This window comes from Giraffa tippelskirchi, chromosome 7 (genome assembly GCF_054371585.1).
Source record: "Giraffa tippelskirchi isolate mGirTip1 chromosome 7, T2T-mGirTip1v1.2.pri, whole genome shotgun sequence".
Lineage (NCBI taxonomy): Eukaryota > Metazoa > Chordata > Mammalia > Artiodactyla > Giraffidae > Giraffa > Giraffa tippelskirchi.
In genome coordinates this window covers 45,838,002-45,862,280 of record NC_137281.1, presented here as the reverse complement: position 1 = coordinate 45,862,280, position 24,279 = coordinate 45,838,002, and the positions used below count along the sequence as shown (strand labels likewise).

General features: G+C 39.6%; 2 protein-coding genes across 26 annotated transcripts in view; one reads left to right on the top strand and one right to left on the bottom strand.

Annotated features, from left to right (window-relative positions):
- The window catches only part of DRC4 (dynein regulatory complex subunit 4), a 123,189-nt gene that overhangs the window by 72,634 nt on the left and 26,276 nt on the right, over positions 1-24,279 (top strand). For all 5 annotated transcript variants that reach the window (XR_014059047.1, XR_014059046.1, XR_014059050.1 and 2 more), the window contains one exon: positions 5,600-5,739. The gene's annotated coding sequence lies outside the window, so the exon portion shown is untranslated. The remainder of the gene's footprint in view (positions 1-5,599; positions 5,740-24,279) is intronic.
- SHCBP1 (SHC binding and spindle associated 1) overlaps positions 22,591-24,279 on the bottom strand; it is a 38,613-nt gene continuing 36,924 nt past the window's right edge. For all 21 annotated transcript variants that reach the window (XM_081508017.1, XM_081508016.1, XM_081508005.1 and 18 more), the window contains one exon: positions 22,591-23,775. In XM_081508017.1, coding sequence (XP_081364143.1) covers positions 23,450-23,775 — 326 coding nt within the window. In that variant the 3' untranslated portion in view covers positions 22,591-23,449. The remainder of the gene's footprint in view (positions 23,776-24,279) is intronic.

Genomic DNA, 24,279 nt, shown 5'->3' with positions numbered 1-24,279 from the left:
TGGGAAGGGAGGTGGGAGGGGTTTTAGGATGGGGGACACATGTACACCCATGGCTGTTTTAAGTCAATGTGTGGTAAAAACCACCACAATATTTTAAAATAATTAGGCTCCAAATAAAATTAATTAATTAATTTAAAAAAACTACAGCAGGACACAAGACATGAGGAGTGGACCTGGACAGCCCTATGGCTGAGGATTGGAGATGGCAGTGTGAAAACAGGAGATGGCAGCATGAATACTGGAGACAGCAGTGTGAAAAATGGAAACAGCCCGCAAACCCTGTCTTAAGTCATCACCCCCATTTCTAAGCCCTTTTACTTCATACACATACATGACCTCCCGGCCCCTGAAAGCTTTTGAGTTTGTATAACTCTACCTAGTAGTGTGAGAACCAGTTAGTAGAGGGATGCAATAGGCAAGAGATGAGGGAAGCCTGAACCAAGGCAACAGCAGTGGGCCTGGATCGGAGGCCTGAATGCTGCTGCTGCTGCTAAGTCACTTCCGTCGTGTCCGACTCTGTGCGACCCCATAGACGGCAGCCTACCAGGCTCCCCCGTCCCTGGGATTCTCCAGGCGAGAACACTGGAGTGGGTTGTCATTTCCTTCTCCAATGCATGAAAGGGAAAAGGGAAAGTGAAGTCACTCAGTCGTGTCTGACTCTTAGCGACCCCATGGGCTGTAGCCTACCAGGCTCCTCCGTCCATGGGATTTTCCAGGCAAGAGTACTGGAGTGGGTTGCCAGTGTCTTCTCTGGGGAGGCTTGAATGAGACAGTTCAAAACAGAATGAATGGGATTAGGACAGAGGGACCTCGGAGGTGGGTCACTGGACAGACACAGACAGAGGTAATTTGGTTCCCTTGCTAATAACATCACATGTCTGCAGAGCTATTCTTCCTGTTGTGCTAAGTGAAAGTTCAGAGTTGGAGACATGGCTCAGAATTTTTGCCTAAAGATTGTATTTGAAGTTGTTTTCCTAGAGGTAACCAGCAAGAAAGCAGGTATCTAGAGGAAGAGCGCCAGTGACTACATGCAGCAGAAACAAGTTCCAAGTCTTTGGACCTCCTACCACATATCCTTTCAGGAGACTCCTTTCTGTTTGCTGGCTAAGGCAGAGCTGTCTGAGGGACAGAATCAGAGCAGCCCCAGAGACCTAGGAGCAGGGACTTGGATTATGCACCACCTTTGGGATGAGCAAATTCCCACCATTTTCATTCTTCAGTCACTCTGCTCAGAATCCAAGTTCTTGGGCATTTGACTGAGTGTGTGTAGCAATCTCTAGGAAAGCCTTCCTGAAAACATGGGAAAGGGGCCAATAATATTCCCATTTTACAGAAGAAAGTTAAGTGGTTGGGCCCAGACGACTTGGCAGGACCAGGGAGAACTCAAGTTCCTCTACCTCAGAAGTAGGTGGAGAAGCAATACCACCTTCCTGGCCTGATGCTAGGGACATTTCCACAGGCCAGTGAAGGGATCTGTTTTATACAGAAGCGTTATGACTTTTGTCTACATATGTGCATTTTCACACAGTTAAACACTCATTACTTTGCATCTGTATTTCTTTCTCTTCAATTTATTTTTTTGTTTTTGATTGTCCTTGTATATGTCAATCTCAGACCACATTTGGTCCTAGAAATTTAGACACTTTGAATTACATGCACAGCTCACAATCTCATCCAAATTAACATCTTTGACATGATTTGGAATGTAGCTACATGTTTTGAAATACAGCTTATTTTTAACATGATAATAACAATGATTGAAATACTGTCAGAAAAAAAGTCCAGGCTGTATTTCTTAACCTGAGCTTGTATCACCAGTCTAGAACAGGAAACCAGCAATGACAATTGCCCCAAGACAGCATCCAATGTGAGAGAGAGGGAGAGTTCCCCTGAGCAGAATTGGGGCATTTTACCATGTGATTTTAACACTCATGCAGAGACTACCGTGCTGATACTAGGGGAGGGCACTGCACCAGAGCTCATGTGTGACCACTCATTCAAGAAAGCAGTCTCAACAGATGATGACACAGAACCCAGACTGTCTTCTCCTTCCCATCTTCTTCTGAAATCCATGCAGAGACAATGGGGAGATAAATGTAGAGCAAACACTTAGGGAATGGGTTTGGAGCCATGCTCAAGGTTCAGTGCAATGTTCAAACAACTCATTTGTGCCTAAAAAGTAAAGAAGCAAACAACCAACCTTGAACTCAAAAACATTCTTCGAGAATTTAAAAATACCTCTTTCGGGTATGAGGGATTTCAAAAAGCCTCTGTCTGGAGTCAGAACCCTGTCAGCACTCCCTGTGTACCACAGCCATCACCAACAGTGATAAAGAATGACCACCTCTGTGAGCCTGGGCTGCCTAATGGGGCCTGGGAGAGCAGCTTCTCAGTCAAGAAGACCAAGACAGGGAGACTTAATGAGTTAATGTTTTCAAAAGCTTTCTGAGCACTTTGATGTGAGCAGATACACCACTACAAAGCAGCCTTTCATCTTTTCAAATAGTCTCTCTCTCTTCCTGCCTACTCCACCCTGCTAGTCCTAACCAAACCCACCTAGACCACCACCTGCAAGAGGAGAGGACAGCAGGAAGCTGGCTCACAGAACGCTACCTGAGCACCCCAAGGTGTCACATCCTTTTCTTTGCTTAATGTACCAATGTACATTTTGCCCAAATAGCATCCTCAGAGACACATGCAGCCCTCCTTTGATGCTCTATGCCATTTGAGGAAGCAAGAAAACCTGCTGCAAAATAAATGCAAATAGATTCTAATCAACAGGCAGAGCTCAGTTAGAGCCAACTTCAGCAATCTTCAAACGGGTTGCTACTTTTCCCCTAGCTTACCCCACACAGCCCTTTTGAAGTGGGTCTCTGACCTTGGGAGGGGCTGCAAAACATGACCTCTTCAGGAAACACCATAGGTAGACCAGCAAACTTCTATTCATCTTGGATGCCTTCTGCAAGCCAGAAAATATCTCCTTTTAAGGGCTCCTACTATAGATGGTTGAATTTAGAGCCACATTGACCAGGATTCTAGGCCTCCCCAATCACAGACCCTAGACATTGATTAGAGGCCAGATAAAAATTTCAGGCAAGGTTTTATTGATGGCCCTACTATAGTAGAGAGGAGCCAAAACCAGTAGCAGATTTCTTTGCTCATTCCCTGAAGGGGTGCAAGCTGGTTCCTTATATGTGGTGAGTGTAGGAGAATGTCCAGGGGTCAGGCTAGAGGGGTGGCTTAGGTCGATTGCCCACCCATTTGGTGGTGCTGTGTGCGGGGAGCTTTTGCAGTACCTTCCCTTTACTCCTGACACCATGATTTGCTCCTGGCTCTTGAGAAGTGGCACTTAGGTTGTTTTGGATTTTTTTGGGGGGGGTTGGTATTTTTGTATCTTGTCCAAAATTTGCCCCAACTCTGCATGCATGCAATTAATTTTAGTCCTTTATAATTTCTTTGTATTTTGTTGCTTGAGGAGACATTTGTCCAGGGGTAAGCATTTCAGCAAAGGGTGCTGAAACCATGTACAAGGCCCTGTGTCCTTGTCTTTGAAGTAAAAGTCTTACTCAAGAGTTAATGATTGGGAAATGTGAAGATGTAGAAACAAAGAATAGATGTTGGACTAGGGAACTGATAACAATTTAAAGTATAGTCAAAACTATGGTTTTTCCAGTGGTCATGTATGGATGTGAGAGTTGGACCATAAAGAAAGCTGAGCACTGAAGAATTGATGCTTTTAAACTGTGGTGCTGGAAGAAGACTCTTGAGAGTCCCTCAGACTGCAAGGATATCAAAATCAGTCAATCCTAAAGGAAATCAACCCTTAATATTCATTGGAAGGACTGATGCTGAAGCTGAAGCTCAATACTTTGGCCACCTGACACAAAGAGCCGACTCATTGGAAAAGACCCTGATGCTGGGAAAGACTGAAGGCCAATGGAGAAAAGGGAGGCAGAGGATGAGATGGGTAGAAGGCATCACCAACTCAATGGACATGAATTTAGGCAAACTCGGGAAGATAGTGGAGAACAGAGGAACCTGACATGCTGCAGTTCATGGGGTCACAAAGAGTCAGATACAACTAAGTGACTTCAGTTCAGTTCAGTTGCTCAGTCGTGTCTGACTCTTGTGACCCCATAAACTGCATGCAGCACGCCAGGCCTCCCTGTCCATCACCTACTCCCGGAGTCCACCCAAACCCATGTCCATGGAGTTGGTGATGCCATCTAACCATCTCATCCTCTGTCATCCCCTTCTCCTCCTGCCCCCAATCTTTCTCAGCATCAGGGTCTTTTCAAATGAGTCAGCTCTTCGCATCAGGTGGCCAAAGTATTGGAGTTTCAGCTTCAACATCAGTCCTTCCAATGAACACCCAGGACTGATCTCCTTTAGGATGGACTGGTTGGACCTCCTTGTAGTCCAAGGGACTCTCAAGAGTCTTCTCCAAAACCACAGTTCAAAAGCATCAATTCTTTGGTGCTCAGCTTTCTTTATAGTCCAACTCTCACATCCATACATGACTACTGGAAAAACCATAGCCTTGATGGACCATTGTTGGCAAAGTAATGTCTCTGCTTTTCAATATGCTGTCTAGGTTGGTCATAACTTTCCTTCGAAGGAGCAAGCATCTTTTAATTTCATGGCTGCAATCACCATCTGTGGTGATTTTGGAGCCCAGAAAAATAAAGTCTGACACTGTTTCCACTGTTTCCCCATCTATTTCCCATGAAGTGATGGGACCAGATGCCATGATCTTAGTTTTCTGAACGTTGAGCTTTAAGCCAACTTTTTCACTCTCCTCTTTCACTTTCATCAAAAGGCTCTTTAGTTCTTCTTCACTATCTGCCATAAGGGTGATGTCATCTGCATATATGAGGTTATTGATATTTCTCCCGGCAATCTTGATTCCAGCTTGTGCTTCCTCCGGCCCAGCATTTCTCGTGATGTACTCTGCATATAAGTTAAATAAGCAGAGTGACAATATACAGCCTTGACGTACTCCTTTTCCTATTTGGAACCAGTCTGTTCCACGTCCAGATCTAACTATTGCTTCCTGACCTGCATACAGGTTTCTCAAGAGACAGGTCAGGTGGTCTGGTATTCCCATCTCTTTCAGAATTTTCCACAGTTTATTGTGATCCACACAGTGAAAGGCTTTGGCATAGTCAATAAAGCAGAAATAGATGTTTTTCTGGAACTCTCTTGCTTTTTTGATGATCCAGCAGATGTTGGCAATTTGATCTCTGTTTCCTCTGCCTTTTCTAAAACCAGCTTGAACATCTGGAATTTCACAGTTCATGTATTGCTGAAGTCTGGCTTGGAGAATTTTGAGCATTACTTGACTAGCATGTGAGATGAATGCAATTGTATGGTAGTTTGAGCATTCTTTGGCATTGCCTTTCTTTGGTATTGGAATGAAAACTGCCCTTTTCCAGTCCTGTGGCCACTGCTGAGTTTTCCAGATTTGCTGACATATTGAGAGCAGCACTTTCACAGCATCATCTTTTAGGATTTGAAATAGCTGAACTGGAATTCCATCACCTCCACTAGCTTTGTTTGTAGTGATGTTTCCTAAGGCCCACTTGACTTCACATTCCAGGGAGTGCGGTGGCTGCGACGGTGCAGGAGCACAGCTGAGGGGAGCTATTCCACATCCAAGGTCGGGGGCGGCAGCCGAGAGGAGCTACACCATGTCCAAGATCAGCGGAGGCGGCCAAGAGGAGCTACCCCAAGTCCAAGGTAAGGAGCAGCAGCTGCGCTTTGCTGGAGCAGCCGTGAAGAGATACCCCATGTCCAAGGTAAGAGTAACCCAAGTAAGACAGTAAGACGGTAGGTGCCGAGAGAGGGCATCAGAGGGCAGACAGACTGAAACCACAATCACAGACAACTAGCCAATCTGATCACACAGACCACAGCCTTGTCTAACTCGATGAAACTAAGCCATGCCGTGTGGGGCCACCCAAGACGGATGGGTCATGGTGGAGAGGTCTGACAGAATGTGGTCCACTGGAGAAGGGAATGGCAAACCACTTCAGTATTGTTACCTTGAGAACCCCATGAACAATGTGAAAAGGGAAAAAGATAGGACACTGAAAGATGGAGAAAATGGCAATAGGAACATATATATCAAAAATTACTTTAAATGTAAATGGATTAAATGCTCCAACCAAAAGACACAGACTGGCTGAATGGATAAAGAAACAAGACCCATATATATGCTGTCTACAAGAAACCCACTTCAGACCTAAAGACACATAAAGACTGAAAGTGAGAGGATGGAAAAATATATTCCATGCAAATGGGAAGCAAAAGAAAGCTGGAGGAGCAATCCTCATATCAGTCAAAACAGACCTTAAAATAAAGAAGATTACAAGAGATAAGGAAGGACACTGCATAATGATCAAGGGATCAATCCAAGAGGAAAATATAACAATTGTAAATATCTATGCATCCACCATAGGAGCACCTGAATACATAAGACAGACACTAACAGACATAAAAGGAGAAATAGTAACACAATAATAGTAGGAGACTTTAACATCCCATGCACATCAATGGACAGATTATCAAAACAGAAAATTAATAAGGAGGCACATCTTAAATGATACATTAGATAAGATGGATTTCACTGATATCTTCAGGACATTCCATCCAAATGCAGAAGAATATAACTTCTTCTCAAGTGCACATGGAACATTATCCAGGATAGACCACATTTGAGTCTATCAAACCTCAGTAAATTTAAGAAAATTGAAATCGTATCAAGCATCTCTTGACCACAATGCTATGAGACTAGATATCAATTACAAGAAAAAAACTGTAAGAAACACAAACACACAGAGATTAAATACACGTTTCTAAATAACCAACAGGTTACTGAAGAAATCAAAAGGGAAATCAAAAAATTTCTAGAAACAAATTACAATGAAAACACGACAACTCAAAACCTATGGGATGCAGCAAAAACAGTTCTAGGAGGGGAGGTTATAGCGATACAACCCTACCTCAAGAAACAAGAAAAACATCGAATAGACAACCTAACATCACACCTAAAACAACTGGAAAAAGAAGAAGGAAAAAACCCCCAAAATTAGTAGAAGGAAAGAAATCATAAAGATCCAAGCAGAAATAAATGAAAAAGAAATGAAAGAAACAATACTAAAGATTAATAAAACTAAAAGCTGGTTCTTTGAGAAGATAAACAAAATTGACAAACTTTTAGCCAGACTCATCAAGAACAAAAGAGAGAAGAATCAAATCAACAAAATTAGAAATGAAAAAGGAGAGGTTATGACAGACAATGCAGAAATACAAAGGATTATAAGGACTATTATGAACAACTATATGGCAATAAAATTGATAACCTGGAAGAAATGGACAGATTCTTAGATAAATTCAATCTTTCAAGGCTGAACCAGAAAGAAATAGAAATTATGAACAACCCAATCACAAGCCCTGAAATTGAAGCTGTGATTAAAAATCTCCCCAAAAACAAAAGCCCAGGACCAGATGGTTTCACAGGAGAATTCTATCAAACATTTAGAGATGAGCTAATGCATATCCTATTAAAACTCTTTCAAAAAATTGCAGAGGAAGGAACACTTTCAAACTCATTCTATGAGGCTACCATCTCTGATACCAAAACCAGACAAAGGCAACACAAAAAAAGGAAATTATAGGCCAATATCACTGATGAACATAGATGCAAAAATTCTCAACAAAATTTTAGCAGAGTTCAGAAACACATCAAAAACTTCATACACCATGATCAAGCTGAGTTTATTCCAGGAATGCAAGGATTCTTCAATATACGCAAATCAATCAATGTGAAACACCATATTAACAAATTGAAAGATAAAAACCATATGATAATCTCAATAGATGCAGAAAAAGCCTTTGAGAAAATTCAGGACCTATGTATGATTGAAGTGAAAGTGAAAGTTGCTCAGTCATGTCTGACTCTTTGCAACCCCATGGACTATACAATCCATAGAATTCTCTAGGCCAGAATCCTGGAATGGGTAGCCTTTCCCTTCTCCAGGGGATCTTCCCAACCCCGGAATCGAACCCAGGTCTCCCACATTGCAGGCAGATTCTTTACCAGCTGAGCCACAAGGGAAGCCCAAGAATACTGGAGTGGGTAGCCTATCCCTTCTCCAGAGGATCATTTATGATTAAAACTCTTAAAAAAATGGACATAGAAGGAACCAATCTCAACATAGTAAAGACCGTATATGATAAGCATACAGCAAACATTCTTCTCAATGGTGAAAAACTGAAACCATTCCCCCTAAGATCAGGAACAAGACAAGGGTGTCCACTTTCACCACTATTGTTCAACATAGTTCTGAAAGTCCTAGCTATAGCAATCAGAGAAGAAAAAGAAATAAAAGGAATTCAGATCAGAAAAGAAGTAAAGTTCTCACTGTTTGCAGATGACATGATACTGTACATAGAAAACCCTAAAGATAGTATCAGAAAATTACTAGAGCTAATCAGTGAATTTAGCAAAGTTGCAGGATACAAAATCAATACACAGAAATCACTTGCATTTCTATGTACTAACAATGAAAAATCAGAAAGAGAAATTAAGGAATCAATCCCATTCACCATTGCAACAAAAAGAATTAAATATCTAGGAATAAACTTACCTAAGGAGACAAAAGGACTGTACACAGAAAATTATAAGACACTAATCAAAGAAATCAAAGATGACATAAACAGATGGAGAGACGTTCCATGTTCCTGGGTAGGAAGAATCAATATTGTGAAAATGACTATACTACCAAATACAATCTACAGATTCAATGTGATCCCTATCAAATTACCAATGGCATTTTTTCACAGAAGTAGAACAAAAAATTTCACAATTCATATGAAAACACAAAAGACCCTGAATAGCCAAAGCAGTCTTGAGAAAGAATGGAGCTGGAAGAATCAAACTTCCTGACTTCAGATTATACTACAAAGCTAAAGTCATCAAGACAGTATGGTACTGGCACAAAAACAGAAATATAGACCAATGGAACAAGATTGAAAGCCCAGAGAGAAACCCATGCATGTATGGGTATCTTGTTTTTGACAATGGAGGCAAGAATATACAATGGGGAATAGACAGCCTCTTCAATAAATGGTGCTGGGAAAACTGGACAGCTACATGTAAAAGAATGAAATTAGAACACATCCTAACACCATACACAAAGGTAAACTCAAAATGGATTAAAGACCTAAATGTAAGACCAGAAACTATGAAACTCTTAGAGGAAAACATAGGCAGAACACTCGATGACATAAATCAAAGCAAGATCCTCTATGACCCACCTCCTAGAGTAATGGAAATAAAAACAAAAGTAAACAAGTGGGACCTGATTAAACTTAAAAGCTTTTGCACAACAAAGGAAACTCTAAGCAAGGTGAAAAGACAACCCTCACAATGGGAAAAAATAATAGCAAATGAAACAACCGACAAAAGATTAATTTTCAAAATATACAAGCAGCTCATACAACTCAATGCCAGAAAAACAAACAGCCCAATCAAAAAGTGGGTAAAAGACCTAAACAGACATTTCTCCAAAGAAGACATATAGAAGCCTAACAAACACATGAAAAGATGCTCAACATCGCTCATTATTAGAGAAATGCAAATCAAAACCACAATGAGATGTCACCTCACACCAGTCATAATGGCTATCATCAAAGTCTACAAGCAATAAATGCTGGATAGGGTGTGGAGAGGAGAAGGCAATGGCACCCCACTCCAGTACTCTTGCCTGGAAAATCCCATGGATGGAGGAGCCTGGTAGGCTACAGTCCATGGGGTCGCTAAGAGTCGGACACGACTGAGCGACTTCACTTTCACTTTTCCCTTTCATGCACTGGAGAAGGAAATGGCAACCCACTCCAGTATTCTTGCCTGGAGAATCCCAAGGACGGCGGAGCCTGGTGGGCTGCCGTCTATGGGGTCGCACAGAGTCGGACACGACTTATGTGACTTAGCAGCAGTAGCAGCAGCAGGGTGTGGAGAAAAGGGAACACTCTTGCACTGTTGGTGGGAATGTAAATTGATACAGCCACTATGGAAGACGGTATGGAGATTCCTTAAAAAACTGGGAATAAAACCACCATGTAACCCAACAATCCCACTCCTAGGCATATATGCTGAGGAAACCAAAATTGAAAAACACACATGTATCCCATTGTTCATTGCAGCACTATTTACAATAGCTAGAACATGGAAGCAACCTAGATGTCCATTGACAGATGAATGGATAAAGAGGTTGTGGTACATATACACAATGGAATATTACTCAGCCATAAAAAGGTAGACATTTGAGTCAGTTCTGATGAGGTGGATGAATCAAGAACCTATTATACAGAGTGAAGTGAGTCAGAAAGAGAAAGATAAATATTGTATTCTAACCCACATATACAGAATTTAGGAAAATGGTACTGAAGAATTTATTTACAGGACAGCAATGAAGAAACAGACAAAGAATAGACTTATGGATGTGGGGAGAGGGGAGGAGAGGGTGAGATGTATGGAAAGAGTAACATGGAAACTTACATTACCATATGTAAAATAGACAACAGGAATTTGCTGTATGGCTCAGGAAACTCAAACAGGGGCTCTGTATTAACCTGGAAGCATGGGATGGGAGGGAGATGGGAGGGAGGTTCAAAAGGGAGGGGATATATGTATACCTATGGCTGATTCATGTTGAGGTTTGACGGAAGACAACAAAATTCTGTGAAGCAATTATCCTTCAATAAAAAAAATAAAAGAAAAAAAATTTGAGAAATAATATGCTCAATAAAGTGTGCAAATCCTAAGTGAACAGTTTGATGGATATATACATACACACACACACACACGTATATATATATATATATATATACATATCCAATGTAACCACTACACAAGTCAAGAGAAAAGAATCTCTCCAGAACACCAGAGTTTGCCCTCAAGCTCCCTTCTAAATAGCCCCTCACCAAAGGTAATCAATTATTCTTTCTTCTATCATATAAAATAGGTTCTCCTTTTTTAAAACTTTCTATAAGCAGAATCATAGATTCTGCTGTTTTATATGTATGGCTTCTTTCATCCAACATTACAACATACAAGTTGTATATACTAGTCTGCTGCTGCTGCTAAGTCGCCTCAGTCATGTCCGACTCTGTGCGACCCCATAGACGGCAGCCTACCAGGCTCCCCCGTCCCTGGGATTCTCCAGGCAAGAACACTGGAGTGGGTTGCCATTTCCTTCTCCAGTGCATGAAAGTGAGAAGTGAAAGTGAAGTCGCTCAGTCGTGTCTGACTCTTCGTGACCCCATGGACTGCAGCCTACCAGGCTCCTCTGTCCATGGGATTTTCCAGGCAAGAGTACTGGAGTGGGGTGCCATTTCCTTCTCTATATACTAGTCTAGTCTGTGAAAATACAATTACATATCCATTCTCTTTTGAGACATTTGGGTTGTCTGTAGTTTGGGGCTAGTATGAGCCAGGCTACTGAGACAGCTTGGGACCTGGGACCCTTTGCTGTGGTGCTTGCACCTGAAATCTCCTTGAGCAACAAAATACAAAGAAACTATAAGGGGTTAAAAATAACTGCCTCCATATCCAGTTGGGGCAAATTACAGACAAAATACAAAAAGACCAAAAATCCCAGCTGCCACTTCTGAAGAGTTGGGAGCAGGGTATCTGGAATAAAAGCACATGACCTGTGCACACATCACTGAAAGGGGGGGCAAACCACTTATGCCACTCCTCTGGCCCAGCTCCTGAACCTACCCCTACCCTCACCTGATGTAAGGAACAACCTTGCCCTGCTCAGGGAGTAGGCAAGGGAACATGTTACTTTTCACTACCCCCTGCTGCAGCAAGGTCTCCATTAAAGCCTTGCCTAAATTTCTTGTCTGGCTTCTTGCCAATTTCTGTTGATTAAGGAACCCACAAACCCTGGTTGGTAACACTGCTATGAACCCATTTCTTGTGGTTCTAGATAGCTGGAAGTTGGATCTTACACATCCTTTACTCGCCCACAAAGCCCAGCAGGATGCCATACATAGAGCAGTCTCCAGATAAGTCCCTGGGTCAATACTCAGACATTATATTAATACTTAGTCAAGAGACTTGGACATTAAAGAACTCTCCTGAAATTAACTCAAAGCAGGTCAGCAAAGCTGTATTATTTCCATTTCTCAAGTCAGAAAATGTTCAGGTGGGTTATTCACATGTTCAAGGTCACATGAATAGTTCATGGCAGATTTAAGAAAGGAATTTTCACACAACTCTCCACATTTAGAGTTCTGGGCTTTCTTGCAAACAACAATGTAACAGATGTTTTATTTTAAATTATCTATGCCTGAACTGACTTTAGATCAGTTTTCAGGATCTTGAGAGGGTGGTGGTGCCTATGTATAATGTTTTAAGTGCACCAAGTGACCCTAATGTGCAGCTAAGTGCTGAGAATCATCAGCTAATATCCCAGTCTTGTCATCTTAAAGCGTTGGCATAGAGAAAAAACACACACACACTCACATAAAGGGGATGAAATAGTGACCCTACATGCTTGGTCTCTAGAAATTGCTGGGCAATACTGAAGACACAGACTCACATGCATTCATAATCAATACCATGAGTGATGAACCTGAAATAATTCTGTCTTCGTGTTCTATGGAAATTATCCTTAGGCTCTTTTTCTAGAGAAGCAAAAGTGCTGGAAAAAATCGAGATATTCATACATTTCCATGATGTCTATCTAAGATAGTATTTTCTGAGAGCTTCCTGTACTCCTGCCATTTTCTACATCCTTAACATCTTCAAAATTTGGATGCAGAAAAGACCAAATCTCTTTCCTCAAGTACCTAGATGCCCTAAAACATGCTATAGAAAAATACCTGTAGTCCAACATTTTTGTCTTGGGAAAAATGATTGGCTTTACTAATGTCAATATTTGCTTTAATATTCTGATTTTTCCATATGATATTATGCAGTTAATTTCACAGTACAAGCACTTATCTAATATTACCAGTGCCTATCAGCACCCTCTCCAGAAAAGCTTTTAGGTGAGTGTTCTGCAGAGTAGATTTCCTCCCTCCCCTCCATCATAAAGCCATCAGCAAATTAGTCATTACATTCCAGAGCCAAGCAGAACCCTCCCTTGTCAATTGCTGAATAGTCAATTACAGTCTGGACAGACATGGTTTCTCACTGATTAAAAAAAGAATTACAGCCATTGTTTCTGTTTTTCAAACTAAGGGACAACATCTATGTAATACAGAATAAGAGACTTGGCTTAACAAAATGATTATTTAAAAGAACAGAAAATTGGATTTAGAGGGAAACTCTGTGACCAAGAGAGAAGGCACCAAGAGAGAAGGCACTCCAGTACTCTTGCCTAGAAAATCCCATGGACAGAGGAGCCTGGTAGGCTGCAGTCCACGGGGTTGCACAGAGTCAGACATGACTGATGCGACTTAGCAGCAGCAGCAGCTGTGACCAAGACAATGTGACTTTCCAGAAACAAGGAATTTGAAATCTGTTAGCCTTTCTAAACCCAGAAAATTGAAAGACCCCAGGGAACTGTTCAGTTCAGTTCAGTCGCTCAGTTGTGTCCGACTCTTTGCGACCCCATGAATCTCAGCACGCCAGGCCTCCCTGTCCATCATCAACTCCCAGAGTTTACCCAAACCCATGTCCATCGAGTCGGTGATGCCATCCAGCCATCTCATCCTCTGTCGTCCCCTTCTCCTCCTGCCCCCAATCCTACCCAGCATTAGGGTCTTTTCTAATGAGTCAACTCTTCGCATGAGGTGGCCAAAGTATTGGAGTTTCAGCTTCAACATCAGTCCTTCCAATGAACACTCAGGACTGATCTCCTTTAGGATGGACTGGTTGGATTTCCTTGCAGTCCAAGGGACTCTCAAGAGTCTTCTCCAACACCACAGTTCAAAAGCATCAATTCGGAACTGTAAACTAACCTGATATCAATACTATGTTGAAAAGTCAAAATGTTAATTTCCTCAAGCACTGGAGAGGATCTGTCTCACTAGCAAATTTTAGATATAAACACCAAATCAAAAATAATTCTCCAATGACTCTGAGCATTTTACAAATGACAACAGATTTGAAATGCATTTTAGAAGCAATGAAAGGGAATTAAATAGATTTCCAGTGCTATAAAGCTTAATATTACTTTAGAAAGTGTTAAACTCTCTCATCTTCCTTGCAATTTATTTGGTACCTTGTAAGCATTGAAGAAAAGCTAAGTGCAGGAGCACTTTATTAATGTACCAAAAGCCACACCAATGTTAATATGCCGAACACCTTCAGAAAGTTTTTGAGAGATCTAAAATAAAACATTATGTGAATTCCTAAAAGCCTTGATGGAAAAATATCACCAGCTATCACCTAGGAGAGCAGTCTTTAGCACAAGGACCAACTCTAAATTAGGGATACTTGATTTTGCAAGAACATTCACAAGTTAACTGCAATGTACTATGCTTCCTATGAAAATAATGCAAAGATTCTAATTAGTTTTTAATTGCTTGCTAAATTGGTCCAATTTTATTCAAAATGGCCTTTAAAGGGCTACATACCAAGATTATTTCAGTGAGAAAGTTTTCAGCCAAACTGGCCTTCAGGCAATAAAAGCTGAACTCAGAAAGCATGCATACATGCATGGTAAACTCCTAATTTTGGATATGAGCAAACCAAATTAGAGTTGGTTAAGATTCTAGAACGTGAATGTGCTCAATTGAAACAGTTAATGCCCTGTGACACCACCCCACCAATACTTCCTTTTATTTAAATGCTCCTAAAATGTTTTTATAGTCAAATACCAACCATTCTAGTAAATATTTCAACAGAAATAAGCTATAGAGAAACTCAGGAAACTGACCTGGTTATCAATTGGCTATCATAGAGTCTCCTAACAGAGAGAGTTAACACAGAGGACTCCATAACACAGAGTCTCCTAACTTCTCTCTCTACTAACACAGAGTCTCCCATTTCCTTAGGAAATGGTTCTGATCTCAGAAGGAGAGTGGTCCTGAAGAGAGATCTCAGTTCCCTGCCCAGGAACTGAACCTGGGTAACCTGTTTGAAAACCAGGAATCCTAGCCACTAGGCCGTCAGAGGCTAGAGGCTAGAAGCAAAGTGGCCCTGGCTCTTTCCCCCAGTTTGAAAACAAGAATGTTTCAAGGAGGCAAAAACTGTAAGAACAGGCACAAAGTTTATATTAGAGACACAGTACAATGTATGGGAGAGCACACAGGAAAACAGTCTAAAATCAGAAGCTAGGCAGAAATACACCCCAGAGAGAAAGAGTATGGGCATCTGCTTTGATGAGGAGGAGCCCAGTAAGGTGATTCAAACCACTTATATAGAACAGTCCTTTCAGGTCTTTGCTTACATTTGACCAAATATCTTGTTTCTTTCTTCACCTCTTGGACCTTCCCCAAGATGCATGTGCAACTTTTTCCCAAGGTGGATCCTACCACAGGCCTATGGGTGCATGTCCTCACTTGTTACGGAGTGGGGCCCCCTCCCTTTTCAACCCCAAAGAAGCCTTCCTGCACATGTGCAGACAGGAAAGTCTTCCTTGACCTCAAGAATGGGCATCTTATTGCTTTACTTTGGCAGAGCTCAACTTTTGCCACTAGCTTTGCCCTTGGAATGTCTGGGTGAGAACAAAACTTGAATTTCACTCCACTTGGCAAACACTAGGTGTCCAGCCCAGAGGCCCACAGTCTTCTACCTCAGTTCCAACCTGGAGGATTGGAGACTTCCACTTTTAGTGAAGATTGAGTAACAAGTTTCAGATTTACCCTCCTGCCTTAAATAACTAGAAAACTGGACAAAACATATGAGACAATGGTTTTCCAGACATTAGACAACAGATAACACAGGATTGTGATACCTGAGAAGGGAAACAAAATTATACCAGCTTTCTGCCTGGAGGTAGTTTCCAGGTCTCAACACAGAGACAGGGAACAGAGCACAGTTGATTCACTAAGATTAGGAAACAGAAATTGAGTTTAGAGGCCAAGGCATGCACAATTTGCAAGGCTGACTACTAGAAAAAGATGTACAGAAGGAGAGCTTCAGAAACCTGCAGTGGGTCCCCTTGAGTATGGGTTGAGTACTACTCTGCATATGTGTGAAAAAAGTTACCCAAGGCTGGGGAAAGGGTCACCAGAAAAGAATGAGCAGAAAAAACTTCACTCCTACCAGCCAGAGTGAAAAGACCTCATAATATATGGGGCACCAGATAGATTTCTGGAAAAGCAAAGACAGGTGTAAATTGGTCCCGGACTATAAGCTGCTCTGAACCTGCCCAAACAGAGCTTAAAAAGCAAACATTGAAAGAATTCAACTGATTCCAAGTAACTGCATTCCAGGAAAAAAAACAAAGCCAACACTGTAAAGGACTAAAACAAATTACACAATAAAAGAAAATTCATGATGCCTAGCATCCAATCAGAAATAAGCAACCAGCAAAGAAACAGGAAAATATGACCCATAACCAAGAGTAAAACCAATCAATAGAAACACACCCAGAAGCAACAGAGATGATAAAGCTATCAATAAGGATACTAATAGCTATTATAAATATGTCCTGTATGATCAAGAAACTAGAAGAAAATATAATCATGTTAAAAAGCAAAAGGAAAGATGTTATAGTCACCCAGAAAAACCATCTTTGGATTAAAAAATATATAATATCTGAAATGGGTGAGATTAATAGCAGTTTACACTGTTTGGAAGAAAATTTTAGTAAACTTGAAGACATAGCAATAGAAACTATCCAAAGTGAAACACAAATGAATAATGCATCAGTGACCTTAGGAACAAAATAAAACAGAGAAACATGTATGTAACATGTATGTAATTAGAGTTAAGGAAAGAGAGATGAGAGAACAGGACAGAAAAAATATCTGAAAAAAATAAACTCACACAATGAAGAAGTACAATGAACTCCATGCAGAATAAATAAAAATAAAATAAAACAAATTAAAATCGACACAAAGATATAGGATAATGAAACTGCTGACTACCAGTGATAGAATCTTAAAAACAGTCTGCTTGCCAGAAATAACAGTGAACAACATCTTGAAACACTGAGATACACTGTCAATTTAGAATTCTCTAATTAGAATTCTCTAAGCAGCAAAAAGTCATTTTTCAAAATTAAAGACAAAATAAAGGCATTTTCAAACAAAACCTAGAAGAATTCACTGTCAGCAGACATATACCTAAAGAAATGATAAAGAATATTATTCAGGTAGAATATGATACCAAATAGAAATTTGGATCTATATAATGAAGAATGAAGAGTGCCAGAAATGGTCCATACATTAATAAATATAAAAGACATATTTTTCAATCTTTCTGACAGCTAATAGTGTAAAGCAAAAATGACAGCAAAATATTGAGGGGCTTATAACCCATGTAACGGTAAAATGTTTGACAACAATAGCACAAAGAAAGAAGGGAAAATGGACCTTACATATAAGGTGAGAAGACAGTTTATGTCTATTGTAAACTGTAGAGCAAGGGTCAGCAAATTCAGGCCATAGGACAAATTCATCTTGCTACTTATTTTTGTTCAGAAGCTAAGAATGTTTTATACAGTTTGGAAGCGGGTGGGTAGAAGGAGATATAAGATCATGTATTTATTATCTGGTTCTTTACAGAAAAAGTTGCTGAGGATTGCCTGGAGCAGGAGCTTATCTTGATACAACTGACATTTTTGGCCAAAATGTCATTCCATGATGTGAGGGTACAGGTACACTGTCAGATTCACATGTTTACTGGCATCCCTGGCCTCTACCTAATAAACACCATTAGCACTCCACTCTAAGCTGTGACAACCAAAAATGTCTCCAAACACCATTAGCACTCCACTCTAAGTTGTGACAATCAAAAATGTCTCCGGACTTTGGCAAATGTCCTTTTGGGGTGGAGGTAAGAGGCCAAACTTGCCTCTGATTGAGAACTACTGCCCTGAAGCAAAACTATAAAATATGTAATATATATTTAACATGTGTATATATAATAAGCCAATGGTAGACATAAAATCACCCCACTCCAGTACTCTTGCCTGAAAAATCCCATGGACGGAGGAGCCTGGCAGGCTTCAGTCCATGGGGTCGCTAAGAATCAGACATGACTGAGCGACTTCACTTTCATTTTTCCCTTTCATGCACTGGAGAAGGAAATGGCATCCCACTCCAGGATTCTTGCCTGGAGAATCCCAGGGACGGCGGAGCCTGGTGGGCTGCCATCTATGGGGTTGCACAGAGTCGGACACGACTGAAGTGACTTAGCGGCGGCAGCAGCAGCAGAGATAAAATGGATCCATTTTTTAAAAAAATTAAAAAATCAATCCAAAAGAAGGTAAGTGAAAGTCACTCAGTCATGTTCAACTCTTTGTGACCTGATGGACTTACAGTCCATGGAATTCTCCAAGCCAGAATACTGGAGTTGGTAGCGTTTCCCTTCTCCAGGGAATCTTCCCAACCCAGGGATTGAACCCAGGTCTCCCATATTGTAGTGGATTCTTTACCACTGAGCCACAAGGGAAGCCCAAAAAGAGGGTAGGAAAAGAGATAAAAAGGTTTCCAGAGAAGGCATAAAAAGCATGGACCATAAAAAAAAAATATTGATAAACTGGACTTGAAAAAACTTCTGCTGCTTAAATGGTACTATTAAGAAAATTAAAGCCCATACCACAGGCAGAAAGGAAATATTTGCAAAACATGTATTTGATTAAAAATTTGCATCCAGAATTAAAAAAAAAAACACAAACCTTACAACTCAATAAGACAACCTTACTGGGGAGAATAAAATAAGCAAAAGATTTGAATAGACACTTCACCAAAGATATAGAAATGGCAAGTAAGTACACGAAAAGATGCTAAACATCATTAATCATAAAGTAAATGCAAATTAAAAACACAATGAGCTATCACTGCACATCTGTTAGAATACTTAAAATTTAAAAGAATGGCAATACCAAGTGTTAGCAAAGATGTAGAGCCACTAGAACTTGCATAGACTGCTGGTAGGATACTCAACTTCTACACAATGGAAAACTATGCAGCAATACAAATGAACTACAGACACATGGAACAATATAGATGTATTTTAAGAGTATTATGCTAAGCTTAAGAAGATGGACACAAAAGACTATATCCTGAGTCATTCTTTATTATATATAATTCTAGGAAAAAGCAAAACTACAGTGACTGAAAGCAGATCAGAGGTTGCCAGGACCCAGTAGGAGGCAGAGGGGATTGACTGCAAAGAAAAATGAGGGAACTTTTATTAAAGATGATGGGGACTTTCAATATTGTGATTGTAGTAGTAGTTACATAACTACATATTTGTCAAGACTCAAAAAAAGAGTTGTAGATTTAAAATTGATGATTTTTTATTATATCAAAGAAAGAGATAAATGCTAATTTTCAAGAAGATTTTGAAAAATACCTTCAAAAGAGGAAGTGAGGCTATATTTTCCTCTGGTGACTGGGAGGAAGAACAACTTGCTACAATGCAGGATGGCTAGAAAATACTTCTAGTCAAATTTCAGAATAAAATACTTAGGAATATACCTACCTAAAGAAACAAAAGACTTATATATAGAAAACTATAAAACACTGATGAAAGAAATCAAAGAGAACACAAACAGATGGAGAAATATACTGTGTTCATGGATTGGAAGAATTAATATAGTGAAAATGAGTATACTACCCAAAGTAATCTATAGATTCAATGCAATCCCTATCAAGCTACCAATGGTATTTTTCACAGAACTAGAACAAATCATTTCACAATTTGTATGGAAATATAAAAAAACCTCGAATAGCCAAAGCAATCTTGAGAAAGAAGAATGGAACTGGAGGAATCAACCTGCCTGACTTCAGGATCTACTACAAAGCCACAGTCATCAAGACAGTATGGTACTGGCACAAAGATAGAAATATAGATCAATGGAACAAAATAGAAAGCCCAGAGATAAGTCCACGCACCTATGGACACCTTATCTTTGACAAAGGAGGCAAGAATATACAATGGAGAAAAGACAATCTCTTTAACAAGTGGTGTTGGGAAAACTGGTCAACCACTTGTAAAAGAATGAAACTAGAACACTTTCTAACACCATACACAAAAATAAACTCAAAATGGATTAAAGATCTAAACGTAAGACCGGAAACTATAAAACTCCTAGAGGAAAACATAGGCAAAACACTCTTCGACATAAATCACAGCAGGATCCTCCATGACTCACCTCCCAGAATATTGGAAATAAAAGCAAAAATAAACAAATGGGATCTAATTAAAATTAAAAGCTTTTGCACAACAAAAGAAACTATAAGCAAGGTGAAAAGACAGCCTTCTGAATAGGAGAAAATAATAGCAAACGAAGCAACAGACAAACAATTAATCTCAAAAATATACAAGCGACTCCCTACAGCTGAATTCCAGAAAAATAAACGGCCCAATCGAAAAATGGGCCAAAGAACTAAATGGACATTTCTCCAAAGAAGACATTCAGATGGCTAACAAACACATGAAAAGATGCTCAACATCACTCATTATTAGAGAAATGCAAATCAAAACCACGATGAGGTACCATTTCACGCGTCAGAATGGCTGCTATCCAAAAGTCTACAAGCAATAAATGCTGGAGAGGGTGTGGAGAAAAGGGAACCCTCTTACACTGTTGGTGGGAATGCAAACTAGTACAGCCACTATGGAGAACAGTGTGGAGATTCCTTAAAAAACTGGGAATAGAACTGCCATACAACCCAGCAATCCCACTGCTGGGCATACACACCGAGGAAACCAGAATTGAAAGAGACACCTGTACCCCAATGTTCATCGCAGCACTGTTTATAATAGCCAGGACGTGGAAGCAACCTAGATGTCCATCAACAGATGAATGGATAAGGAAGCTGTGGTACATATACACAATGGAATATTACTCAGCCATTAAAAAGAATATATTTGAATCAGTTCTATTGAGATGGATGAAACTGGAGCCCATTATACAGAGTGAAGTAAGCCAGAAAGAAAAACACCAATACAGTATACTAATGCATATATATGGAATTTGAAAGATGGTAATGATAACCCTATGTGCGAGACAGAATAAGAGACACAGATGCATAGAACAGTCTTATGGACTCTGAGGGAGAAGGTGAGGGCGGGACGTTCTGGGACAATAGCTTTGAAACATGTATATTATCATGTGTGAAACAGAACACCATTCCATGTTCGATGCATGAGACAAATGCTCAGGGCTGGGGCAAGGGGATGACCCAGAGGGATGGGAGGGGGAGGGAGGTGGGAGGGGGGTTCAGGATGGGGAACACATGTAAACCCATGGCTGATTCATGTCAATGTATGGCAGAGACCACTACAATATTGTAAAGTGATTAGCCCCCAACTAAAATAAATAAATTTATTAAAAAAAAATACTTCTAGTCAAATTTGATTGAGTGCTAGTGATGTAGATCCTTGTAACAGAAAATATACACTTAGCTAGAGATTATCAGACAGTAGCTTTTAAGCCAGAGGGTCAACTATATGCAAACATGGGAATTTAGCATGATTCCAATTAAGTGGGGGAAAAAATGAAGTAGTCAATAGACACTATCAAGAGAACTTGCTAATCATTGAGAGAAAGAGTTCTACATCATAACATACATAAAACCAAATTACAGGTGGATTAGAAGTATAAATTTAAATAAGCCTACTTGTACTAGAAGATAATATAAAATATTTTTATAAGCTTGTAATAGACAAGCCCTATGTAAACAAGTCACAAGACTCAGAACAGTGGATTTGACTATATATTAATACTTAATCTCAAGTAAAAACTTTTTCCATGTCAGTATTTTCACCTCAACTGTCATAACCCCTGAGGGCTCTCTCTATACTCCCTAAACTAAGTCATCTGAGATGCTCAGTCCTCCCCAATAAGCAAGATGGACTCTGTGTAACTTAAATAAGAATATACTATGTCTATTCACTAACTTATCATTTGAACAAAAATTAATATATAGTAAGGTTAGATTTAAACTAAGATAGAAATGAAATCTGAAAAACCGTCATCCTATAATAAGGAACAAAGAAGGTATTAACTTTACTTACCTGGTCATTCTCTTGACACTCTAGTAAGTTACAAGAGAAAATAAACAAGATCTAAACTCTAAGATAAAATAGAAATTTAATCAGAAAACCAATTTGATCTTTTTAAGTTGAATAAATGGTTTTCAAATAAGAATTTAGCTCAAGTGATACAGAATTAATTAGTATTACTTTTGGAACAGGAATTAAAGGGTAAAAGAAAAATGCCTTGCAATGGTCAAACAAAAAATCTAACACAAATCCTTCCACACTTTTTAGCATCTGAAAAATAAAATGACAACTTATTCAAATTTAAGAAACAATTTCTCTGAGAAAAAATTTTAATACTCTTTCTGAAACACTAAAATGATGTCAAAATACTGTATGTACTTCAAAGGATCACACAAGTACTATGGCCCATAATGCATTTGAAAAAATATTACAAGAGTCAATTTTTTATTTCATCATTGTAATTTTAATCGGTAGGAATATTAATGTCACATATACTTTTTTATAATATAAATACTTTTAAAAGCTGTTTTTTACAATAAGATATCAAGAACATAGAGCTGATATAGGTTGATAGGTAATCATTTTGCCTATGTAAGAAATCTGATCAGAGTACTTTTATGGTGAAAGAAAAGCACCTTCTTTTTAATCATTCATATTCAGCAACAGGGAAAATGCTCTATGTACACACTGGCTCTGAATAACACATTTCATTCCTGTTTCAAACCTGCTATGCTATTATTGCTTTGATGATTACATAATTCAACATAAAAAGGCATTTCCACTCAAGATTCTCAATAATAAGTCTGATAAGGCAGGTCACCTCCCAATCACAAAACCTTTTATGCAAATATTACAAGTATTATGCAAAAAAAGCATGGATATCAGTCTCACTATAACTGGGATCAAAAAGACAGCTATAAGAATACTGCATATTGATACACACTACATTTTTGTGCACTCATTTTGCATTCTCTGCCTTTCTTCCTCATCTTTGAAGTGCTAAAGTATATTTATGCTAGAAAGTTATTAATAGACAATGTGGGAACTATGTATTTGAGAAAGCAAGAATTTCTGGATAAGAATCTCCAAATATTTTCTATTTTATGTTTTTATGACCTTATAAAACAAAGAATGTTTTACGTGCAACACTTGCAGAGAGAAATAAAGCTACATTTCACTCAAATCCAACTGAATTACCAGGTACGAAATATAGACATGAAGCAAAGTATGATAGCAGCAGTGATTCTTGGGGGCAATGTGCAAAATTCAATATTTTGCTATCTATTTACATCACAGTGGTCAAAAAAGAAATGTGCCAAAACTTCCTTTCCCATTCCACTTGAACTGGTTCCCCACAATTGAAACAAACATCTCCTGTGACATTAAGTTGTCATCAGCTTGTGTGATCCCCAGTTCACTCAACCTTTTTTTCTTCATCTGGCCTTTTTGTGTGGAGGCAGCAACTAGTTCATTTACAATTTCACAATTGCCTTCAACTTGCTCAGAAAGGTCAGCTCTCGCATAAAGCTCCATTTTACCAGTTGCACATTGAATCAGCTCTTCCAGATCCACTCTTTCAGCTACATCTGCCTCTCCACTTGTCAGAACTTTAAGTGCTTTATTTTCTGAAAAAACAAACAAATTATAACAAATTGAGTTAACTATACAAACTAACCCAACTAAAACATGTATTTCTACAGTCTATCAGAGCTTTCAAATTTTTTCTGTCAAGGGGTCCTGCATCGTTTGATTGGACTTTCCAAACTCTCTGCCATAAGTGTCTCAACAAGCCGTTGTCTTAATTGTCAAGGTTTCCTGACTCCACTCCAGTACTCTTGCCTGGAAAAATCCCATGGATGGAGGAGCCTGGTAGGCTGCAGTCCATGGGGTCACGAAGAGTCGGACACGACTGAGCGACTTCACTTTCACTTTTCACTTTCATGCATTGGAGAAGGAAACGGCAACCCATTCCAGTGTTCTTGCCTGGAGAATCCCAGGGACGGTGGAGCCTGGTGTGCTGCTGTTTATGGGGTCGCACAGAGTCGGACACAACTGAGGTGACTTAGCAGCCTGACCTTCATACAGGATTACCAACTTCGAATTTTCTCTTTTTATCCTAGATCTCATTC